This window comes from Pimephales promelas, chromosome 20 (assembly GCF_988280905.1).
Source record: "Pimephales promelas chromosome 20, fPimPro1.hap1.1, whole genome shotgun sequence".
Taxonomy (NCBI): domain Eukaryota; kingdom Metazoa; phylum Chordata; class Actinopteri; order Cypriniformes; family Leuciscidae; genus Pimephales; species Pimephales promelas.
The window spans coordinates 1,055,172-1,073,833 of record NC_142788.1 but is presented as its reverse complement, the minus strand read 5'-3'; the positions used below and the strand labels follow the sequence as shown (position 1 = coordinate 1,073,833).

The following is an 18,662-nucleotide window of genomic DNA, read 5'->3' as shown; positions in this document are numbered from 1 at the left end:
TTTTGGAGAGGTTGCCATAGAAACCATATAGTAGCAGAGCGCAGATGAACACCGCAATTTCCTCTCGCACTCAAATGAAAGAGACGACCTACATGAGGACAGCAGAATACATCAGGAAAATACACATGCACACATATGTCTTACCCTCTCTTAGCATTAGATATTTCTGTTATTGAATTAATCATTTTTTTATTTTTTTAATGGCCCAAACACCAGCATCAAAACACTATCTTTTTATGTCCTCACACATACTCATTTACTTTTATTCAATATATAAATTTGATATGTATAATTTTATAATATAATATACAATACCAAATTTCTCTTAGGCAACTAGATTATAAATCAAGCTAGAGGAGAAATGCAAAGAAAGTATAAGTTTGTTTGTGTGTGTGTGTGTGTGTGTGTGTGTGTGTGTGTGTGTTTGTTTGTGCATGTGTGTGAAATGATCAACATTTGACCCAGCAGATTGTTGATGATGAAGAACATTACTAATCATGTTACTGGTACTAACTGATTATGAAAAAGGCTGCTAAACACTTACTCAACTTAATACATTTATGTATTTAAGACTTCACAAAAAAATAATAAATTTGCTATAATTTTTCTTTTAAAATAAACAACTTAATTTTTTTGTTCACAATTTCAGTTTGCTATAACAGAAGTTTAATATATCCATTTGCATTGGGACTACATGAATTAACACTACATTACCAACACAGGGTTGTGATTTACAAGTGTGTGTGTGTGCATTTGCAACACTGGCATGCTTTTCTCGAGAGAGTAATTGTTGAAATTAAGTATTATTTTACGTGTTTTAAGTAAAGTAAAAGATCTTCCAGATCTCGAAGTAAAGTTTAATGTTTGACGTTTCATTCATTTCCAGAACACATTTGTGTTTTTGGCTTGTTATTGGTTGGAGATGGTGCTATAATTGGTACTAGAGCTACAGTATATACGTTTAATATGTGTTACTGAACCTAAAAACTGACTGTAACTTTTTTAAAAACTTTTTTGTCTATTTTGTCATTTGTAATTATAATTTGATTCAGCATCTTTATGTCATTACAAGCTGATTTTGATGCAACCGCAAGACATTTCTGAAATAATAAAGTTCATAGCCACCAATGCACACAAATTATGCTAGTAAAATAAATATATTTTTAGATAGCCAGGGAAATTATTTTTATTGCAGGGCTTTTTTGCTGTGATGAGATGAAGTCGCCATTTTGAGCATGTTTTTTCCATTTTAAATGTATAATAACGATCAAGAGTTAATGTTACCCACTTTCTATAAGTGCTAAGTTTTGTAATGTATTGAGAAAAGTTGGGTATAGACCCCTTTTCAGTTGGTAAACATGGTGACGTTTTTTGTGGGCGGAGCTTAGGTGGAGGCAGAACGATCCCTCTGGCCGCTTCACTAATGCTAGTTAGCAAGGATTTTTAGCTTGTTTTTTAACAATGACTGGAGAAAATCCGATATTATCTTAATGTGTAAGGTCACTCAGTGTCCAGGACCGCGATTGTTATTTCCAAAAGTTATCTTCAACAGACAGAACTAGATTGGCGACCCGTATAGCCGCCTACACGCTCACTCAATGCATGGATGAACTGACAGGATTAACGTACGTTACCTCGGTTGAGTGGCCTGACTTCTACACCTACCTTATAGAGAAACCGATCGTAAATAGAAACTGAGGGCATATAAATCTTTAGATGCCTATAACTATGTGCTGAATGGTCCACAAGACTTGTGTGTACGATCCGCAGTTCTGCCGAGCCAGCGCCGAGACGACAACAATGTAAAGAGTAACATTACGGTGCGATTTTAATGATGTGAATATTTTCTAGAAATAAAAAGTCCAGATACAGCATAAGCATTTTTCATTGATACTTGCACCAAACAACACAACAAGATGACATTTAATAATAATAAAAGTAATTTAAGCTCCTTATTACGTAGCCGAATCTGTGCTGGTTTGTATTGGCCGCCTCCAGTTTACACTTTGTTTTGCCTCCAGCTAACGCAGTGACGTAACTGTGACGTCGGTGCAAAAGGGGTCTATACATTACCTAATTTCTTTTATTGTGTCATTAGGTAGCCTTTACTCAAAACATGGAATAAAACTTAACGTTGGGTCAAATATATGGACTGTTATGGCCACTTTAATGTTTCATTTGCATTTTTGCCCTGAATGACTTATTTATAAAATAATTATGAATGATATCTATTTATTTGTATATTCTTTTTTGTATTACTAAAATATAAAATACTTGGATTGAATTGGATTATTTCTAGGCACCCCCCTGCAGTGACATATTTAACTAAGTTTCCATCGGCAATATTAATGTGCTGATGTGTGTGTGCTGTACGATACAAAGAAGAAAAATACAATGCTTTCAAAGAGGAATTAATGGACTGCTTGTTGTTACTAACCCCCCGTTAAGTTTAAGTTTAACAGTGTTCACAGCTGAATTTCCCTTTTTTCAAAGATATTGGTTTCAGTAAAAAGATACATTTTAGTCTAATTAAATGTAGATTTTTCCCTCCCTTAAGGAATAGACTTTAGATAGTAACTTGAATGCGAAAATCCAGGACCAATGACAGGTTATATAGTCTGAGTGTCAGTATACGTGTGTGGTCTCATGCTACGGCCTGTTTGAATGAGGGATTACAGAAAGAGTAGAAGATTAGCTCAAGGCACTTTTATCTCTCCACACAGTCTCCGCGCTGAGCAATTATCACTGAGTGAGCATGCGCTCTAGCCACAGCTCCAGCACACATTTATAATGCTGGACCTATAATGAGACTGCAGCCATTCTTACCTCCAGCCTGAGCACCTCCACCCGGGGGCTCGACTCTTCCAGTCCAGCGCGTCACAGGCCACGGCCACCCTCCCCCACACCCTCTTAGACCGCCAGAAAATAGATCCACTCCTGGAAACAGAACTATCTCAGAACTGTGCTTGATGTAAATCTAATGACATTTCACCAGAAGCTTTTTGAAATATATCAACTTCATAATGTTGAATCACTAATTTTACTCTTTTAGACATCTACAAAATGTTGTTTTCCCTTTTATCCCCTTTTAAAAACGGTTTGCTCTTTCTATATTGATATGAATATATATAGAGAATGCCTGGAAAGTTCTTTTGACAACATGGGTCAAAATGTTTTTATTTTGGCAGAATTGACATTTTATAAAACTGACATTAATTACAAACAAATTGTGGCATGGTTGAAATAATATAGGACTTTAGCATTACAGTTATAGGGTTAAAAATGGATAAATAACTATTGGTACTTTTAAACTCTCACACAATGAATGAACAAATGATTGAAAATAAAAAGATCTGGATCTAAACGCAGCAGTTGGCATTTAATAATAAATAAAAATCAAAGATAACAAAAATACTCAGTTTATATCTCTCCAAAATCACAGGCAACAGATCTTCGTGATTTCCATTACACGAGAGTAGATGTTAAACTTCATGTTGATTTGTACTCGGCTTTCACCAAGATAAGCACAAACTAAGATGTAGCTTTACAGTAACCTTTCCTTCTCCATCCATTAACGCTTCTTTCCATATGGTGGTGTGACTCCTCTTCTGTCCGGCGTTAACGACTGCGTGTACTTGGCGTGTCAGCACACACGACGGCTGCAACTACAGTGTGTTCTCCCTAGTGGACCAGCGCCACAACCGTCTGGATTGAGCCGAGTAGGGGACATCTCTAGGGTCTTCAAGTGGGCACCTTCCGTCCTCAGTGTTTCGTTGACTAGCCCACTACACCTCAAGAGGGCTCGACAGATCTGCATCCCAGAGTCCCCCACTCAACTCAGCCCAGCTTACTGACCTCTACATCCCTCCTGCTGCTGAGACCTAACCACAATCTTTCAATCTCTCCGCAACCCAACCATACATGCAGGCCCGGATTGGCTAATCGGGAGCACCGGGAGAATTCCCGGTGGGCCGGTCTGTTTTATTGGCTAGGAGGGCCGGCGTTGTCACGGCACTGCGTGAATGTTTTCCCTAATAGGCTCCAGTCACAGCGCAGCCCCACTATTTTTATTATTATTTTCTCGCAGCCCCACAAAAAAAAAGTCAGTTGCTAGAGATGTGCGAACAAAAAAAAATAAGAGATACGAAACATGGACAATAGTAGCGCTTACGAGTCAGGGCCGTACCCACCACCATAACGCAACGAGAACCGACCTCATCGTGACCGACACACACACACACACAGATATATCCAAACATTGTGTTAAATGTATATATATATATATATATATATTATTTGTATATTTTGTATATGCTTTGGCAACATTGTTTGAAAAACGTTCATGCCAAGAAAGCCCCTTTAAATTGAATTGAAAATTGGCAAAGTTAAAGTCTTATGAAATACACTGACACTTTATTATTGTCCTTTCAAAAGTAACTGAATGCCCTGCTACATATAGCCTACTACAGTAATCATAATTCTATTTCAAACATATTAATGTAGGCTACATGTATAATTATAATGTCATTATAAAATATATAGTGGTTTATATAGACACTATAAATGCATTTCAGAAAAAAAATATAATTAATTTTCCGCTTAAAAATCGTTCTGTGCATAGATCTAAGCGCTCTCTGAACCCTCACAATAAAGATGGCTCTGCGGAGGTGGATGACTTCTCATTTTAGACACACACACGTGACAGGTCGGGGCGGGCATCTTGCAATTTTAAAAAATACCACCCTAGTCTCTGTAAGTTGATTTGTGCAGTGCAGCTGAAGTTGTGCAAATGCTAGGGAAAAGAAATAGGTTTTCAATCGAGATTTAAAAACTGGTCTAGACGGAGAAATTCTAAGTTTTACTGGCAAGCTAATCCACAATCTAGAAACAATTACCAAAACAGGACATGATAGTGATATTGTTCAAAAGCTGTTTTATTGATGTCTTTCCTCTGATTGAGTGTTTACATGATATGTGATGAAATGGATTTTGGTAAGTTGTACTATATCTTTCAACATACCTTCTGATGTTCATGCAAGTTTTTCTAAATATACTTTTTTAAAGTGGAAGAAACGACTTGCGCTCTGGACTGCTGCTTTTCATTTAAGAGCATCAAAGCGCCATTTGTTTGAATTTCATGATAAAATATACAGAATTAGAAAGCTGAGACTTTGTTTCCTATCAGAAGTATATCTTAATATCTTTGCGATAATTGGATGGGAGGCGAACAAATAATGTAGATGTAGGGAAAAAAAACAGATCTGGCAACCATGGCTTGAACTATGGGTGATTCATAGGGTCAAATAGAGCCAGGATTTCTGTTGCTATTTTTGAACTGTTAAAGCAGTATAGTTTTTTTAACTTGCCCTAAATTTAACACGATATACATTTTCTATACACACACTGTGAGTTGCAGTCTGAACACTTCCCACAACACCCGATGTACTCGTTACATTGTAAAAAGAATGGCATCTATGCTAATATTAGTCTCATTTTATCCCGAGGTTTTCTTTGTCAGCCCGGTCTGTATCCAGATCAGATGGAGGCTCTGCACAACGCAGCCCTGAATGTCAGCAGAGATCCTGTCAACTAGACTCTCCCCTGTGAAGGCCTCATCGACACGACAGCCATCGGCACTGATCCTCAAAGAACCAGACCAGTCCTCTGCACAGACCCTATGACCAGCTTCATCTCCATACTGGCGTGATGAATCCGATCTTCAAGCAAATGGTACTGAATGAAATATTTGAATGCTATTGATCCACAATTGGATTTTTGACTTGTTTTGCAGCCTGAATCATAATCACACACTGTTCAGAGGAGAACTGTTTTTAGACGCTTAACATCCCGCAAATTAACAAATTAGACACTTAACTTCCCGCTGAACAGCCAGCAGCCATAGCTTCAGTCGCTCAAGACCATTAAATGGGAAAGTGAAAAAGGTAAGCCGTTCATTTTGCAACATTGAAGCACTTTTACTTGCTCTGGTTGGTTTCTCACGACTCGGACATCCTGGAAATGCACACTTTTTAACCATTGTATATAATATAGCGAGACCTACAGCACATTAAAGCCACACTGCGGAACTTTTTGGCCACTAGATGGCGCTCGACATGTAATTTTCACGTCCAATGTCCCTAGAGGCCACAAGCTCCGCAGCACTGTCACAAATTAAAGTCAACAAACAGTCAACTTGTCAGCCTCCCGTGTCTTTAGATTGTGTGTGCTTGTGCTTTTACTGTCTATGGTGCTTGCAGTGTATGAGGCGGGCCGGGCAGCCTTGCCGCGCTTGATTCCCTTATAGCAGTTGGCTGAGAGAGAGCGAGCGGGGTGATCCCCGTGGGGATTATCATGTCTGTGAGTGAATGTGGGCGCGGGACAGCGGACACATTCACTGCACTGAAAACACCGTCGGCCAGAGCTGACTGTAACGTTATGTGTGTTGGTTTATTTTTACAGAAACCGTGGGACATGTAGTGTGTAACGTTAGTGTTTGTGGGTACTACTGAGTCGTGGGCACGTTCACTACATTTAATTTAACGTTAACATTATATTTGACATGAGCCGATTTAATTAGTGCGAGCCCTGCACTGAGGCGGGCTGTTTGTAGAAATGAACACTGGGCTGTGGGCATTTTATTACACTCATACAATGGTGGAGGAAGTACTGAATCTCAGTACTTAAGTAAAAGTACAAATAACCAGATAAATATTTACTTTAGTAAAAGTAGAAGTAACACAATGACAACCATACTTAAGTAAAAAGTACCTGATTTTAAATGTACTTTAAGTATTAAAAGTAAAAGTACTTGCATAACAATTGATTCTCTTAATGACTATTTTCTAATGATTAATAAAACATTTAATTCTAACTCATTCAACCTAATACTCCTATAATGATGATCAATAATGATGGAAAAAAATTGTCACCATTTCTGAAACAAGCTTACAATTAGGCAATATAGCTACACATCATGCTTATCCTTACTAGATGTTAATAACTATGTTTGGCAGTAAACGCGATTAATTTATGGTGTAATTCTGAACCTCTTGGCTTGCCATAAACCTAACCAAGCGTATATTAAACATGGTGTGTTTCCTATGCACGTAAAAACACATTTTCGCGTATAAATAAAGAAGTGTGCTTCATTTTCGCACGATAAACACACTGCGTGCGAGACGCATTTAGTTGATGTATCTATGGCAACCAAACGTCACTGGTGAGACAAACGTGCAACGAACGGACGGTCAGATTACGTTTTGGCAGGGGAAAAACTGATCAGAAAATATAATGAAAATGTAACAGAAGTTGTAGAAATTTAGTGGAGTAGAAAGTAAAATAATTGCTGCAAAATGTAACAAAGTAAAAGTAAAAAGTATGCACTATTTATTCTACTTAAGTAAAGTAAAGATACGTGAAAAATGTACTTAAGTAAAGTAACGAAGTATTTGTACTTCGTTACATTCCACCACTGCGCTCATAACACCATCGGCTGTGGCCGGAATACTAGAAAATACTACACTGCTTATATGAATTTATCTGGGTTACCTTAGAAACGGCATTTGTGTGCAGGCAAGCGTCCGCATCGGTCGAGCACTCTTTCTCCTCCGTTAGCTCACGCCAGCGAGCGAAGCGAAAGCTGGACCAATGTGTTAATCCTCGTCCTGGCTTTTAATTTGCCACTCTCCCCTTTTCTTTTTTAGTTTCCTCTGATAAAACCGTTGCCTTCTTCCTTGTAGCTGTTGTTCGGCATGACGAAAACATACAGACGGCAGTCAAACGCGAGTTGAGCACTAGCGTTAGATTCTGAGGAAGTTGTGGGTTGTGGGGGAAGTGACGTATGCCGTATAGTAAAGCGGTCGGATTTTGTAGTTCTTTATGTGCTCGGGTTCCTACCCGAAACCCGAAGTTACAAAGTGCAAGTAAAAGCGATACAGACACCTCCAGGAGACGGCAGATGCGTCATTCAACCTATTGTAAGTCGATGTACCATCTCAATGGGTTTTGGTAATATATTCTAAAGGTTGAAGAGTTCCACAGTGTGGCTTTAAGTGTCTAATTGAAGAGCGTACTGCACGCGTCTTCCTCTGCTTGTAAACAGAAAGTTTTGCGCTTCCGGCACATCATCTTATACGGTAGGGGGCGGTAATACTCCTAAGCGGTGAGCAGCCGGTAACAAGAAGTTGTCGAAGAAGAACGTCCTCGTCTCAGTTCTCGCGCATGCGTTCTGGAAATCTCTTCAACTCTCGTCTCAAGGCCCATAAGGAAGTAATGGAATAGTCGAATAAAGTCGTTATTTACGGGGGTTTTTTATCGCACAAAAAGTAGTCTCGTCACTTGATAAACTTATAGTTGAGCCACTGTAGTCACGTGGAATATTTAAACATTTTCTTCAATGACTTTCTGGGCCGTCAAGTTTCAATCCCTTAGGCAGTCTATGTAGCAGTGATCCAACTCTCACATTTAATCAAAAATATCTTCATTTGTGTTCTGAAGACGAACGAAGGTTTACGGGGTTGGTACAGCATGGGGGTGAGTAATTAATGGCTTAATTTTCATTTTTGGGTGAACTAACCCTTGTGTTGGATGATATTCTGATTTATTTATTTATTTTATTTCATTTATTTTGTTTTATTTCATGTTACACCTATGAATAATGAAGCTATTTCAGAGTCAGACCAACCCCTTTTAGTCTATGTGTACATGGAAACGATTCTGAAGAGAAAACACAAAACTGGCGTTCTGGATGGGAAATCCGCGTGCATATGCTGACGCAAAAGTGTGTGAAATTCAATGTATGCACTCCAGGCGGCTAGGTGGCGATGTGAAGCACTGCCACACAACACCAAGTCCGCACGCCTGCGTAAAACCTTCACTGTTAAGCAGACTTTTGCGTTTTTACCCTTTACACAGGAACGCGGTGATGGAGCGTTTTTAAGATTTCCACTCTGGAGGGTGGTTTCACTTTTTTGCCTTTTTTATGCTCACAAAATGCCATCGCCAAGTAAACAAAAGGCACATTCGATAAAATATTTTTACGTTTTCACCCGTGAGCTTTCTTGTGTAAACGGGGCCTTAAACTTGCGACGGGCACAAGAGTCATTTCTCCCGCCGGTAAAATAGCAACAGCACGCAAGACCCGCCCACAAAGATACTTGCATTTGAGAACGTTAAAATTGGGCCCCTGGACAGGAATCGGGCTTTCAGATATTTATATGAAGCTGATTTAGATGCGGGGGAAATAAATAAAGCAAAGACTGTAAACGTTTTATCTGCTAAGACCATAGGCTAACACTTTCCCCGCCACTGACAGAATTTCCTATTGTTGTTGTGTCACAAAAAGCAGTTAAGAGTTGTAAGCGAGAATGTAGTTATTTAGCCCTCAAATATGTGATTCATTTCAGATATAATCATAGAGCCAATTTTACACTTTGTAAAGACGTTTTCTCAGATGCTGGGTTTGGCTAAATCCTGGGGGAAATTTCTTTTTATTTGCTGGCTGTTGTCGGACGCAATTGCCTGTTTTTTGGCCGAATCGGTGGCAGAGCTCGTTGATGAGAGAGATCACTCTGGTTGGTTCAGCGTACAAGAAAAAAATGGGACTGACGAATGCATAGAAATGATAGAAACAAATGATAGAAAGTAGTGATGTGTGGATTGTGGTTATATCATCGGACACTGCAAATAATCTGTGGGTAGGGCAGGAAAGTAATACAAAATTTCATTACAAATAATTGTGGTTGAGTCGCGGGTGGATGAGAGATAAATCCTTAAAGGTAGGGTGGGCAATTTTTTTGTTATACTGGTTGAATCTCTCTTCACATCCTGATAGCAATCAATAATAGAAGTAGTCTAATCCATCTTCTGTGGAAGTCTCAGGACTAAAAAACGTTTGTCCAGTCGTTCCATTTGGTCTGAATATAATAAAAGGATGTCCTACCTGCCTGTCAACATATGTATGTCCATAACTCTACGCATCAACATCACCGTATCGTATCATCAGCGTGTTCAAGGCTCTGAAGAGTTTTAGACAGTCCCTGAGAGCCAAACAGCAAACACTGATTACAGTTTCTCCTGAAGAAAAACAACAGGCTTATTCTGGGTTCATGCCATGTTGTAACCATATTCATGAAATGGCAACCTGTGACTTCTACCCGGAGCTGTTCCTCTGATTTATGCGTTTCTATGCTGAAATTTATCTGTAGCAGTCAGGTGGAACAACTAGAGCTCTGAAAGTTGTTTATGCTCATTATTGTTGTAATGTTATGTGCTTTGAGACATATGGTAATTTATTTATCTCGGGACTTTTTGCAGACTCTGCTGTGTGCGTTCATGATTTTTTTGGAGGAGGCGGGCTCTCAACGCTAGGTATTCCTAGCCTCTCCGAAATTGCCTACACTACCTTTAATGTATTGATTTGAATAAATACACGGAACTCTCATTTCATGGTAAAACGCAATGAATGTGTGCCACTGTTTTACTTTTGTTTTCAACAACAACGTAAATCTCTTCAGTGAGTCGTTCTCAAAGCTAGCTATTGCTAGCCTCTAGAAATTGCCAACACCACTTTAAATTTGTTAGTTTTAATAAAGACACAAAACTCTCATTTAACAGTAAAATGCAAATGAACATGTTTCACTCTTTTACTTTTGTTTTCAACAACAATTGCTGCGTCTCAATTCGCTTACTTACAGTTATCCCAACCTGCAAGAATTCATTTCCAGGAGGTATATTTCGGTAACAAGATTGTAGGGGTGGGAGGGAGGGCTAACTTTCGCGTTCGCGAGGCACACTAATTTTAACTAATTTGCGGGCATCAGGGAGACGCTATCAATATCCGGGAGACTCCCGAAACTTCCGGGAGACTTGGGATGTCTGTACTTATACTACGCCCTAAAAGTATGTACTCTTTTTGTGTAGAAAAAGTACATACTTTTGAGTGTGTAGCAAAAGAGTAGGCAAGCTTTGGGACATACTATCACGTCATCTTTAACGGACAGCTCTGTCGCGCGGCTGTGTGCATCCTGTCCATAGACAGTAAAAGAAATGGACAGAGCGATCTCATTGGAACTCCATTGAGACGATTGAAGCCCGTTTTTGGCGATTTTTTAGCACTTCCGTCCCTGACGTGCAGACTCAAACAGAGCTTGACTACGTAATGTGACGAGAGCAACCCTTCCGAAACATGCAGAGGTGGAGAGCGTGAGTAGGAGATGTCCATGAGCTAGAAGAAGGAGACAATTCTGCTAGGTATTCTGATTAATTATTTTGTCATTTTGCCTCCACGTTTCCCCGATTGCGCGCAAGCGATCTCCTCCTGTCCATAATCTCTTTACTGCGCAACAGAGAGTCGCGTGGGTATGACGCAATCGTTAGCCTACTTTCACTAAAACTGCTTCTACGGGGCCATAACATAAGCTACAAGGTAATGAAACATTTTATACATTGTCGTGTTTCTTTAGAAATAAATAAAGGACAAATGGGGTCTTCAAATGTTACACCCCTGGAAAAGGGGAATAATGAATAATAAGACACGGTGTTTCTTCTATCACGTCCAGTGTAATAATGCATTTCTTTTACGAGAACAATAATTCAACAATATATAATGTTACACAGTTATCACTAAATGCAAAATCAGTACTAAATAAACACTTTACACTCACTGACAAAATATCAATGCAAAGTAATGCAACTGGTTCCCTTAAATACGTGGGACAGGCTGTATTATCCCTCTTATACATAAAAGTTGAACAGACTTACACACATGAATTTAATTATCCTAATGTTTAACACACCTATAACCACATTGATGGTTTAGCGATTAACATCACTCTTCTCAAATACACAAAATAATATAACATCCCAGTTATTTCTCATTAAACACATCTTCTCTTTAAGTGCTGAACACTGCTCATGAACCGTATAGTTGTATATTCCCGCCATGCGATGTACACCACGTGATGCAGCTAGCTAACTAACTATAGTGGAGCTAACGTTAAGCAGCACTTACTCAAAGTAATAACAATTATACAGACAAATTTGACTTCTAGCTTTCTTAGGCTACAGGGGACATAAATACAGACATAAAATGCATTAATAAACAGATTTTACCTGGAAAAGGGGAATAATGAATAATAAGACACAGGACACGGTGTTTCTTCTATCACGTCCAGTGTAATAATGGACGAGCTGAGTTGACGCAACACGCTTCCAGTGTGATACATCAGGCATAATCAACCGATTCCCGATCACCAGGCGAACTCTTAAACACAAACTTTGCATAGCAACCACGTGAAAACAAGGTGCAAAAATAAATGAACAGAGTAACTTTTAAATAATACCATTTTTGGCATGTTATTGTGCTAATGCATCATCTTATGATGACTCTTTAACTTGAAGACCAAAATAATCGCTTATAGATCATTCAATCAGGAAATCAGTGTTATTACTCTTACCAACATTCCATATGGGCATGAATTATGATGTTTTCTTCACTCTTTTTAAGTACTTCTCTGAATTAAAGCAAATTGCTTATTTTCCTCTTTTTAACATACAAAATTACATATAATGAACTTTTCTGACTGTACACATTCTCATAACAATTACACAAACACCTCAGATGTAAAGTTATTCGCTGTCAAAACGACGCCAAAATGAATGGGAGTCAATGGTAATGCTAACGCAAGTGAAGTTCTGCTACAAGATGGCAACTCCCGCGAGGCTTCAACTTCCCCAGACAGCAAACTGACATTGAATCAACGTGGAAATGATGTCTCTCCTGACATTGAAACAACGTTGATTTGCTCATCGAATTAACGTTGAACCAACGTCAGACGCGGCATTCTTCAAAGCTAAATGAAATCGAAAATTGGTTTGCTTTCATAACGTTGAAACAACGCGTTGATTTCAAGTTGATTTTCCGTTAGTTTTGAAAGAATGACGCGTCTGACGTTGGTTCAACGTTAATTCGATGAGCAAAACAATGTCAGATCAACGTTGTTTCGATGTCATATTTCCACGTTGATTCAATGTCAGTTTGCTATCTGGGTCTGGTCGATGTCAATCATCTTGTCACAGTTAAAATCCTCCATTCAATCTAATTTTATTTCCAACCGTTTCGGAGAGCACGTTCATCTGCCAGTCGTGGGTCTTTCATGCCGAGACTCTCCTCATGTTTGCAATTTGAATATAATGATGCATTTAAAAAGTAATGGCTAAACGTATCTATACAAAAGTCCACAATGCTGCTGCTGCATATGCAATATAATGTGGACAATATTGAATAAATTCATTTTCGTCAGGTTAGATACTGATAATTAATCACCCAAAGCTCTTTATCTAAACCTCTCTACACAACCGCGGGACTCGCGCGTCCTCCGTGTCTGTAGTTTTTTTTTAAACATCTTTTTACTCGTCTTTGTAGTTCTAACCGAATCCCCGTCCACCGCGCAATGGTTTGTGGGCAATATCAGCCGGCATCTACACTTCGGATTCTGACCGGAAATAGTAGACCATCCGGGTATCTTTGCATCACTCATTTCAACATACCACCAACAGCCATCAATCGCAGCAGTAATGCGAGTCAAATGACCAATCAAAGCTCATCAATATCAGCTCTTCCACAAGAGAGTTCATACGACTATATAGAAGCTGCACAGTGTCATTCACACAAACATTAAACACCATCATGGTAACATGTTGAAATAAAAAAAAATGAAATAAGAATTAATTTAACAACGTTAAATGTAACATAAAACCCTAAAAACATAACTGGTAAGACAAAAACTAAGAAAATTACGAATAAACAGTTAAAATACATTAAATGTGAAGTGTCACGCAGGGAATTGTGGGAAAGTCAATTTACATTTTTTCACTGAATATTATACAATGACTTCTTTTTTCACTTCCAAAAACTGTAAATTTAACAGCACTTTAAAGTAAAATTACATTAAATTTACCATTATATCCACAAGTTTCCGAGGGGCGCTCCTGTAAAAAATAAAGTGGGTGAAACTTCAGGTGAGGCGGCGGAAGTAGCATTCCAATGGTATTTTGTGTGTTAGTTAGCCAAGAGGCTAGCTGTTTTTCGGAGAATTATTTTACTATTTAAAGACACAAATCTTTATGAGAGGTGACGTTACGGAGCTCAGGGACAACATGTGCTGTTCTCGGTTCAGTGGCTTAAACGTGATTGTTTTGAACATAAGCCGAAAACGAAATCAGAGTGATCCTGCCAACGACTGTAGTTTCCATCAGCTCCCAAAAGACGACGAATCTTCCTGTGTACATTTGTTTAAATTCTTAATATTCTATAAACTCTCTCAGCATGTGATTGGCTGTTCGCTACTGATGTTACACCTAAACTCAGGATCAAAGCCTGTGTTTACAGAATACCAAATGTGCCAGTTAATCTATTCAAGCAGCACATTCATTTATAATTTTGAATAAACTCCAAAGCACATCAATGACTAAGTGTGTGTTTTTTATTTTAATTGTTTGTCAGCTCGCACAACTGTCTGTCACCATGCCTTGATGAGTATTGATTATTAATAATGTTATTATAATACTCCCAGCCAACTACTGCGGAGGGTAAAGGTACTGTTATTTCACCCTTTTTAATTTGGTTGAGGTTGTGTTCCCACATCGTTAGCTAGTTTGGATCGCTATAACTTGAATGACTGTCAACTGTTGAATGAACGAGTGTAAAGTATGTCAAGTCGTGCTTTGTTTACTTCCAACCGGAAGTCGCGCCCACTTTTGACGTAAGGCCTCATGGGGCGTAGGAAATTTGTGGATATATCACAGTTATTTACCATATATAGTAAGGAAACTTTCTGTTAACCAATTAACAGTTTTTCACTGTAGCATTTTTACAGTCTTTTACTGTTAAAATCACAATCATTTTTTACAGTGTACTGTATTTTGCATGAATGAGGATTTGTGTTGGACAGATATTGTTGTATTTTGCGGTAGGTAGTATGCGTTACGGAACCGTTGCCACTGAACCTGCTTTAACGATGACAGGTTGGGTTGCAGTGAGATTGTGGTGTTAGAGATTGTGAGTAGATCACATGAAGGGTTTAAGCCAAACGCTGATGTAGAGGTCAGTAAGCTGAGCTGAGTTGAGTGGGGGACAGAGGGGGGAACTCTGGGACGCCAGAATCACCGTCGAGCCGTCTTGAAGTGTCGTGGGCTAGTCAACGAAACACTGAGGACGGAAGGTGCCCACTTGAACACTCCAGAGATGTCTCCTACTCGGCTCAATCCAGACGGTTGCGGTGCTGATTCGCTGGGGAGACCGCACTGTGGTTGATCCCTGGAGCCAGCATCGCAGCCGTTGTGTGTGCTGACACGCCAGGAAATATACTTTTATATTAACACCAGACAGACGGCTATAAACATCACCATATGAAAGGAAGCGTAATTGCATGGAGCCGTTTATAGGTTACTGTAAAGCTGCGTCTTGGTGCTCATCTTGGCGAAAGTTGACCACAAATCAGCATGAAGTTTTAACATCTACACTCGTGTAATGGAAATCATTAACCGGAGCTTCTAGCAGTGGCTGCAGTGATGAGATGACTTTAATAATTCACGGAAAATCTCGTTTTGTGTGTGAAGACAGATTACACCATGTCACACCACACCACTGACTTTGCCATTGGTTCTCAGCACTCTTTGTGCAATTTGTCCATTGAAAAAAAAAACGTGAAGCACTAATGAGATTAAAGCTACAGTGAGGGGAAGATTTGTAGTAAATAACGACTGAAGATTATTCTTCTCTGTGCATCCCATTACCCCTATTTACCCCCAGAATTATCATCTCCTTGTCTTCCAAGTGAGAAGTACAACTAGCTCTCGAAAGTGTTACACCATGTTTTTAAATCTCTAAAATTAGAGATACCTTCACGGGCTGTTGTTTTTTTCCGTGTCTGAGACGCCAGGGGAGAGAGCGATGCACCTCGGGCTGCAGCGAGCGCAATGATTAGTGCATTGACTGAAACCACTGATAGACATTTGGCACAAACCCAGCCTTATAATATAGAAGAATCCCTAATTAAGCGTCATGTGATGTCGGAAAGCGCCGCTGGCCTCTCTGTGGGCACAGATTCCACTCATCAGCCTAATTCAAATGCGAGGCACGCCCGTGGCGGTTTTATGAAAAGATCCAGGGTGACAGCAACATGCACAAAGAGGGAAGGATCATTTTCTCTTCAGATTTAGGATGCTCCCCTTGCGTTTTTACTCTTACTGCCATTATGCACGCATGCCAATTTATAACCAATCAGAATGATCTATTAGCAGTCAAATATTAGTCCTGCTCTTCTTTTGCATTCAGCATTTCTTTGCACAACAACCTTGAATCAATGTCACGAACAGAATTACAGCAATGCTTTTGAAATGCATGCTAATTTTACATGCACGCTAAATCCCTTTGCACTCAAGAGGAAAATGCCTTATTTTTGTAAATGTTTTTCGGGAGGGGGGAGGGGGCGTGCGGAGTTAGAGCTGACATCATCAGCACGTGTAAATTTGCCTTATGTAAAAAGCGGGAAAAAAAGGGAAGCCTTTCCCCTGAATGAGGACTGAGCTCAGAAACTTGTCCAAAGGCTTGAGCGCATTCTTTCTGGCGCTGGAGGACTGATGCCTTTGAAGCAGATAAACCCTTTAAAACCATGAAGAGCATTTTCATACGTTTTAGCCGGAGGCAGGTGGTTCGATTAAAAGGGTTTTAATGTGTACGCCTTTTGTCCAAACCTCTGTATGTATGACTACAGTGTCAAATTTGGATCTAGTTTCGAATTTGCACAGTAATTTGAGATTTCAGCCTTAAAAATACTGAAGGATTTCTTGTGCAATTTCTATTCTCGTGCTGTTTTCTGAACTACAGAAGAGATGTTGCTGTTGTCTACAAGAAACACTGATTCAGACCTCCATGTAAACATGCGTCACTGGACAATTGCTGACAGCATTTGCTGCATGTCTGTTTCAGTAGCGGCTGTGTGGCAAAAGTCAGTTTCCATAGTGATTGCGGTGAATGCAGTAGATTAGTAGCACAGTGTAGTGAGGAGAGAGTGCAGACATTGTGACGTGCTTCTGTGTAACCCTCCGCATTTCAACGATTCATTAATAACCGTTGATCTCGAATGTTAGCAAACACACCATATGTGGTTTGTGTGCAAAGATATTTATTAACGATGAAGGGGGACGTTTTTTGTTTTTTTTCTCAAGAATATGATTCTGGCTAAAAGATTTAGGCCTCTCTGTAACTCGAGTGCAATTTTTTTTTTTTTTTTTTACAAAAACAAAAAATGAAAGTTTAATATTTGCCAATGAAAGGAGACAAAAAACCCAAAGACATCAATGGGAGCAAACCCCAGCAGAAACACCAATATAACAAGGAGGCTGAGACCATTTTGCTGTTGCCTAGCAACACTTGAACAAAATTTTAAAATGTTTTTGATGCCCCATACTGCTTTGAGGGACGTATATTTTTATATAGCCCTCCTAAATGATCTGCCGTGCTCAAGCAGAACCTGGTCCACCTACACTCTAAAAAATGCTGGGTTGTTTTAACCCAATTTTGGGTCAAATATGGACAAACCCGAAATGTTGGGTTAAAAATGTAATGTAAAAATTTAACCCAACGGCTGGGTTAGTCCATATTTGACCCAAAGTTGGGTTAAAACAACCCAGCATTTTTTAGAGTGTAGATTCACTGCACTTATAACCGACTCTATATTGGTCAAGATTGGCTAATTTAGGTCAGAGCATTCTCAAAGACTACCGACACTACGAGGATTGATCACTCTCTTACGGCCAACAGATTTAGCATGTTTTATTAGAACAAAATCAATGTCTTTTTCTGCAATTGTGCAACCTATGAAGACTTCCTCAATTTACAGAATAACTAAATAATCCACTTAAGATGATCAAGCCTGATGAACAATAAATAGATATAATAGTATTAGTTTCTAAATTTTGGTTTATAATTTACCGCAAATACACCCGAGTGTCAAAAGAAATGTTGTTACGTCAAAGAAAGTCAAATCAGGACAAACTACAGTCATTATTTTGAATATCCTTGACGGGCAGCAGCACTAAGTTGATGATCACATATATATCTCTCTGTAAATGAGTCCGTCTGGGAATATCACCAACCAGCAAGCCAAAAGTACTCAAGCATCCACAGCAGGTGCATAAATATGTCATGTTTTCTCAGCCCATAACCGAAGGGAGATGCAGCCAGATGGAGTGCAAATGCTAAATTTCATGTAGTATCATTAGTAGGTTAGTTCACCCCTCATTGGTTCACCATCTGCTTCCAATTGAGTCGTTCAGTGTGAGCCAAGCTCCGAGAGAGGAGGTGAAATCTACACCACTCTGACCCAAATCCCACATTCACTTTTCATTAACCAATGTTTACTGACATTCTGTGCTTTGTGGTTTTAGACCAATTCAAAGAGCGAACTAACAAGTAAGTTCGTGAAATATATTCTGGACGGACTGAAAATGTTGAAAACGCTTACCACATAGTTATGGACTTTCGAATGAATGTGCATCCATGTGAGTCCAGACTTTCTTCCTCCTCGGTTTCAGACGAGGAACGATATTCCCCTGCTCACCTGACGCCGTGTCACCTGTTCTGCTCCTCATCTGCCATA

The 18,662-nt window shown here is 39.3% G+C and overlaps 1 protein-coding gene across 1 annotated transcript in view; it reads right to left on the bottom strand.

Moving 5' to 3' along the window:
- The window catches only part of tnnc1a (troponin C type 1a (slow)), a 37,895-nt gene extending 19,237 nt beyond the window's left edge, over positions 1–18,658 (bottom strand). Inside the window, exon 1 of the mRNA XM_039671317.2 lies at positions 18,528–18,658. Within this exon, the coding sequence (XP_039527251.2) occupies positions 18,528–18,560 (33 nt within the window). The 5' untranslated portion in view covers positions 18,561–18,658. The remainder of the gene's footprint in view (positions 1–18,527) is intronic.
- Positions 18,659–18,662: the final 4 nt, after the last annotated feature.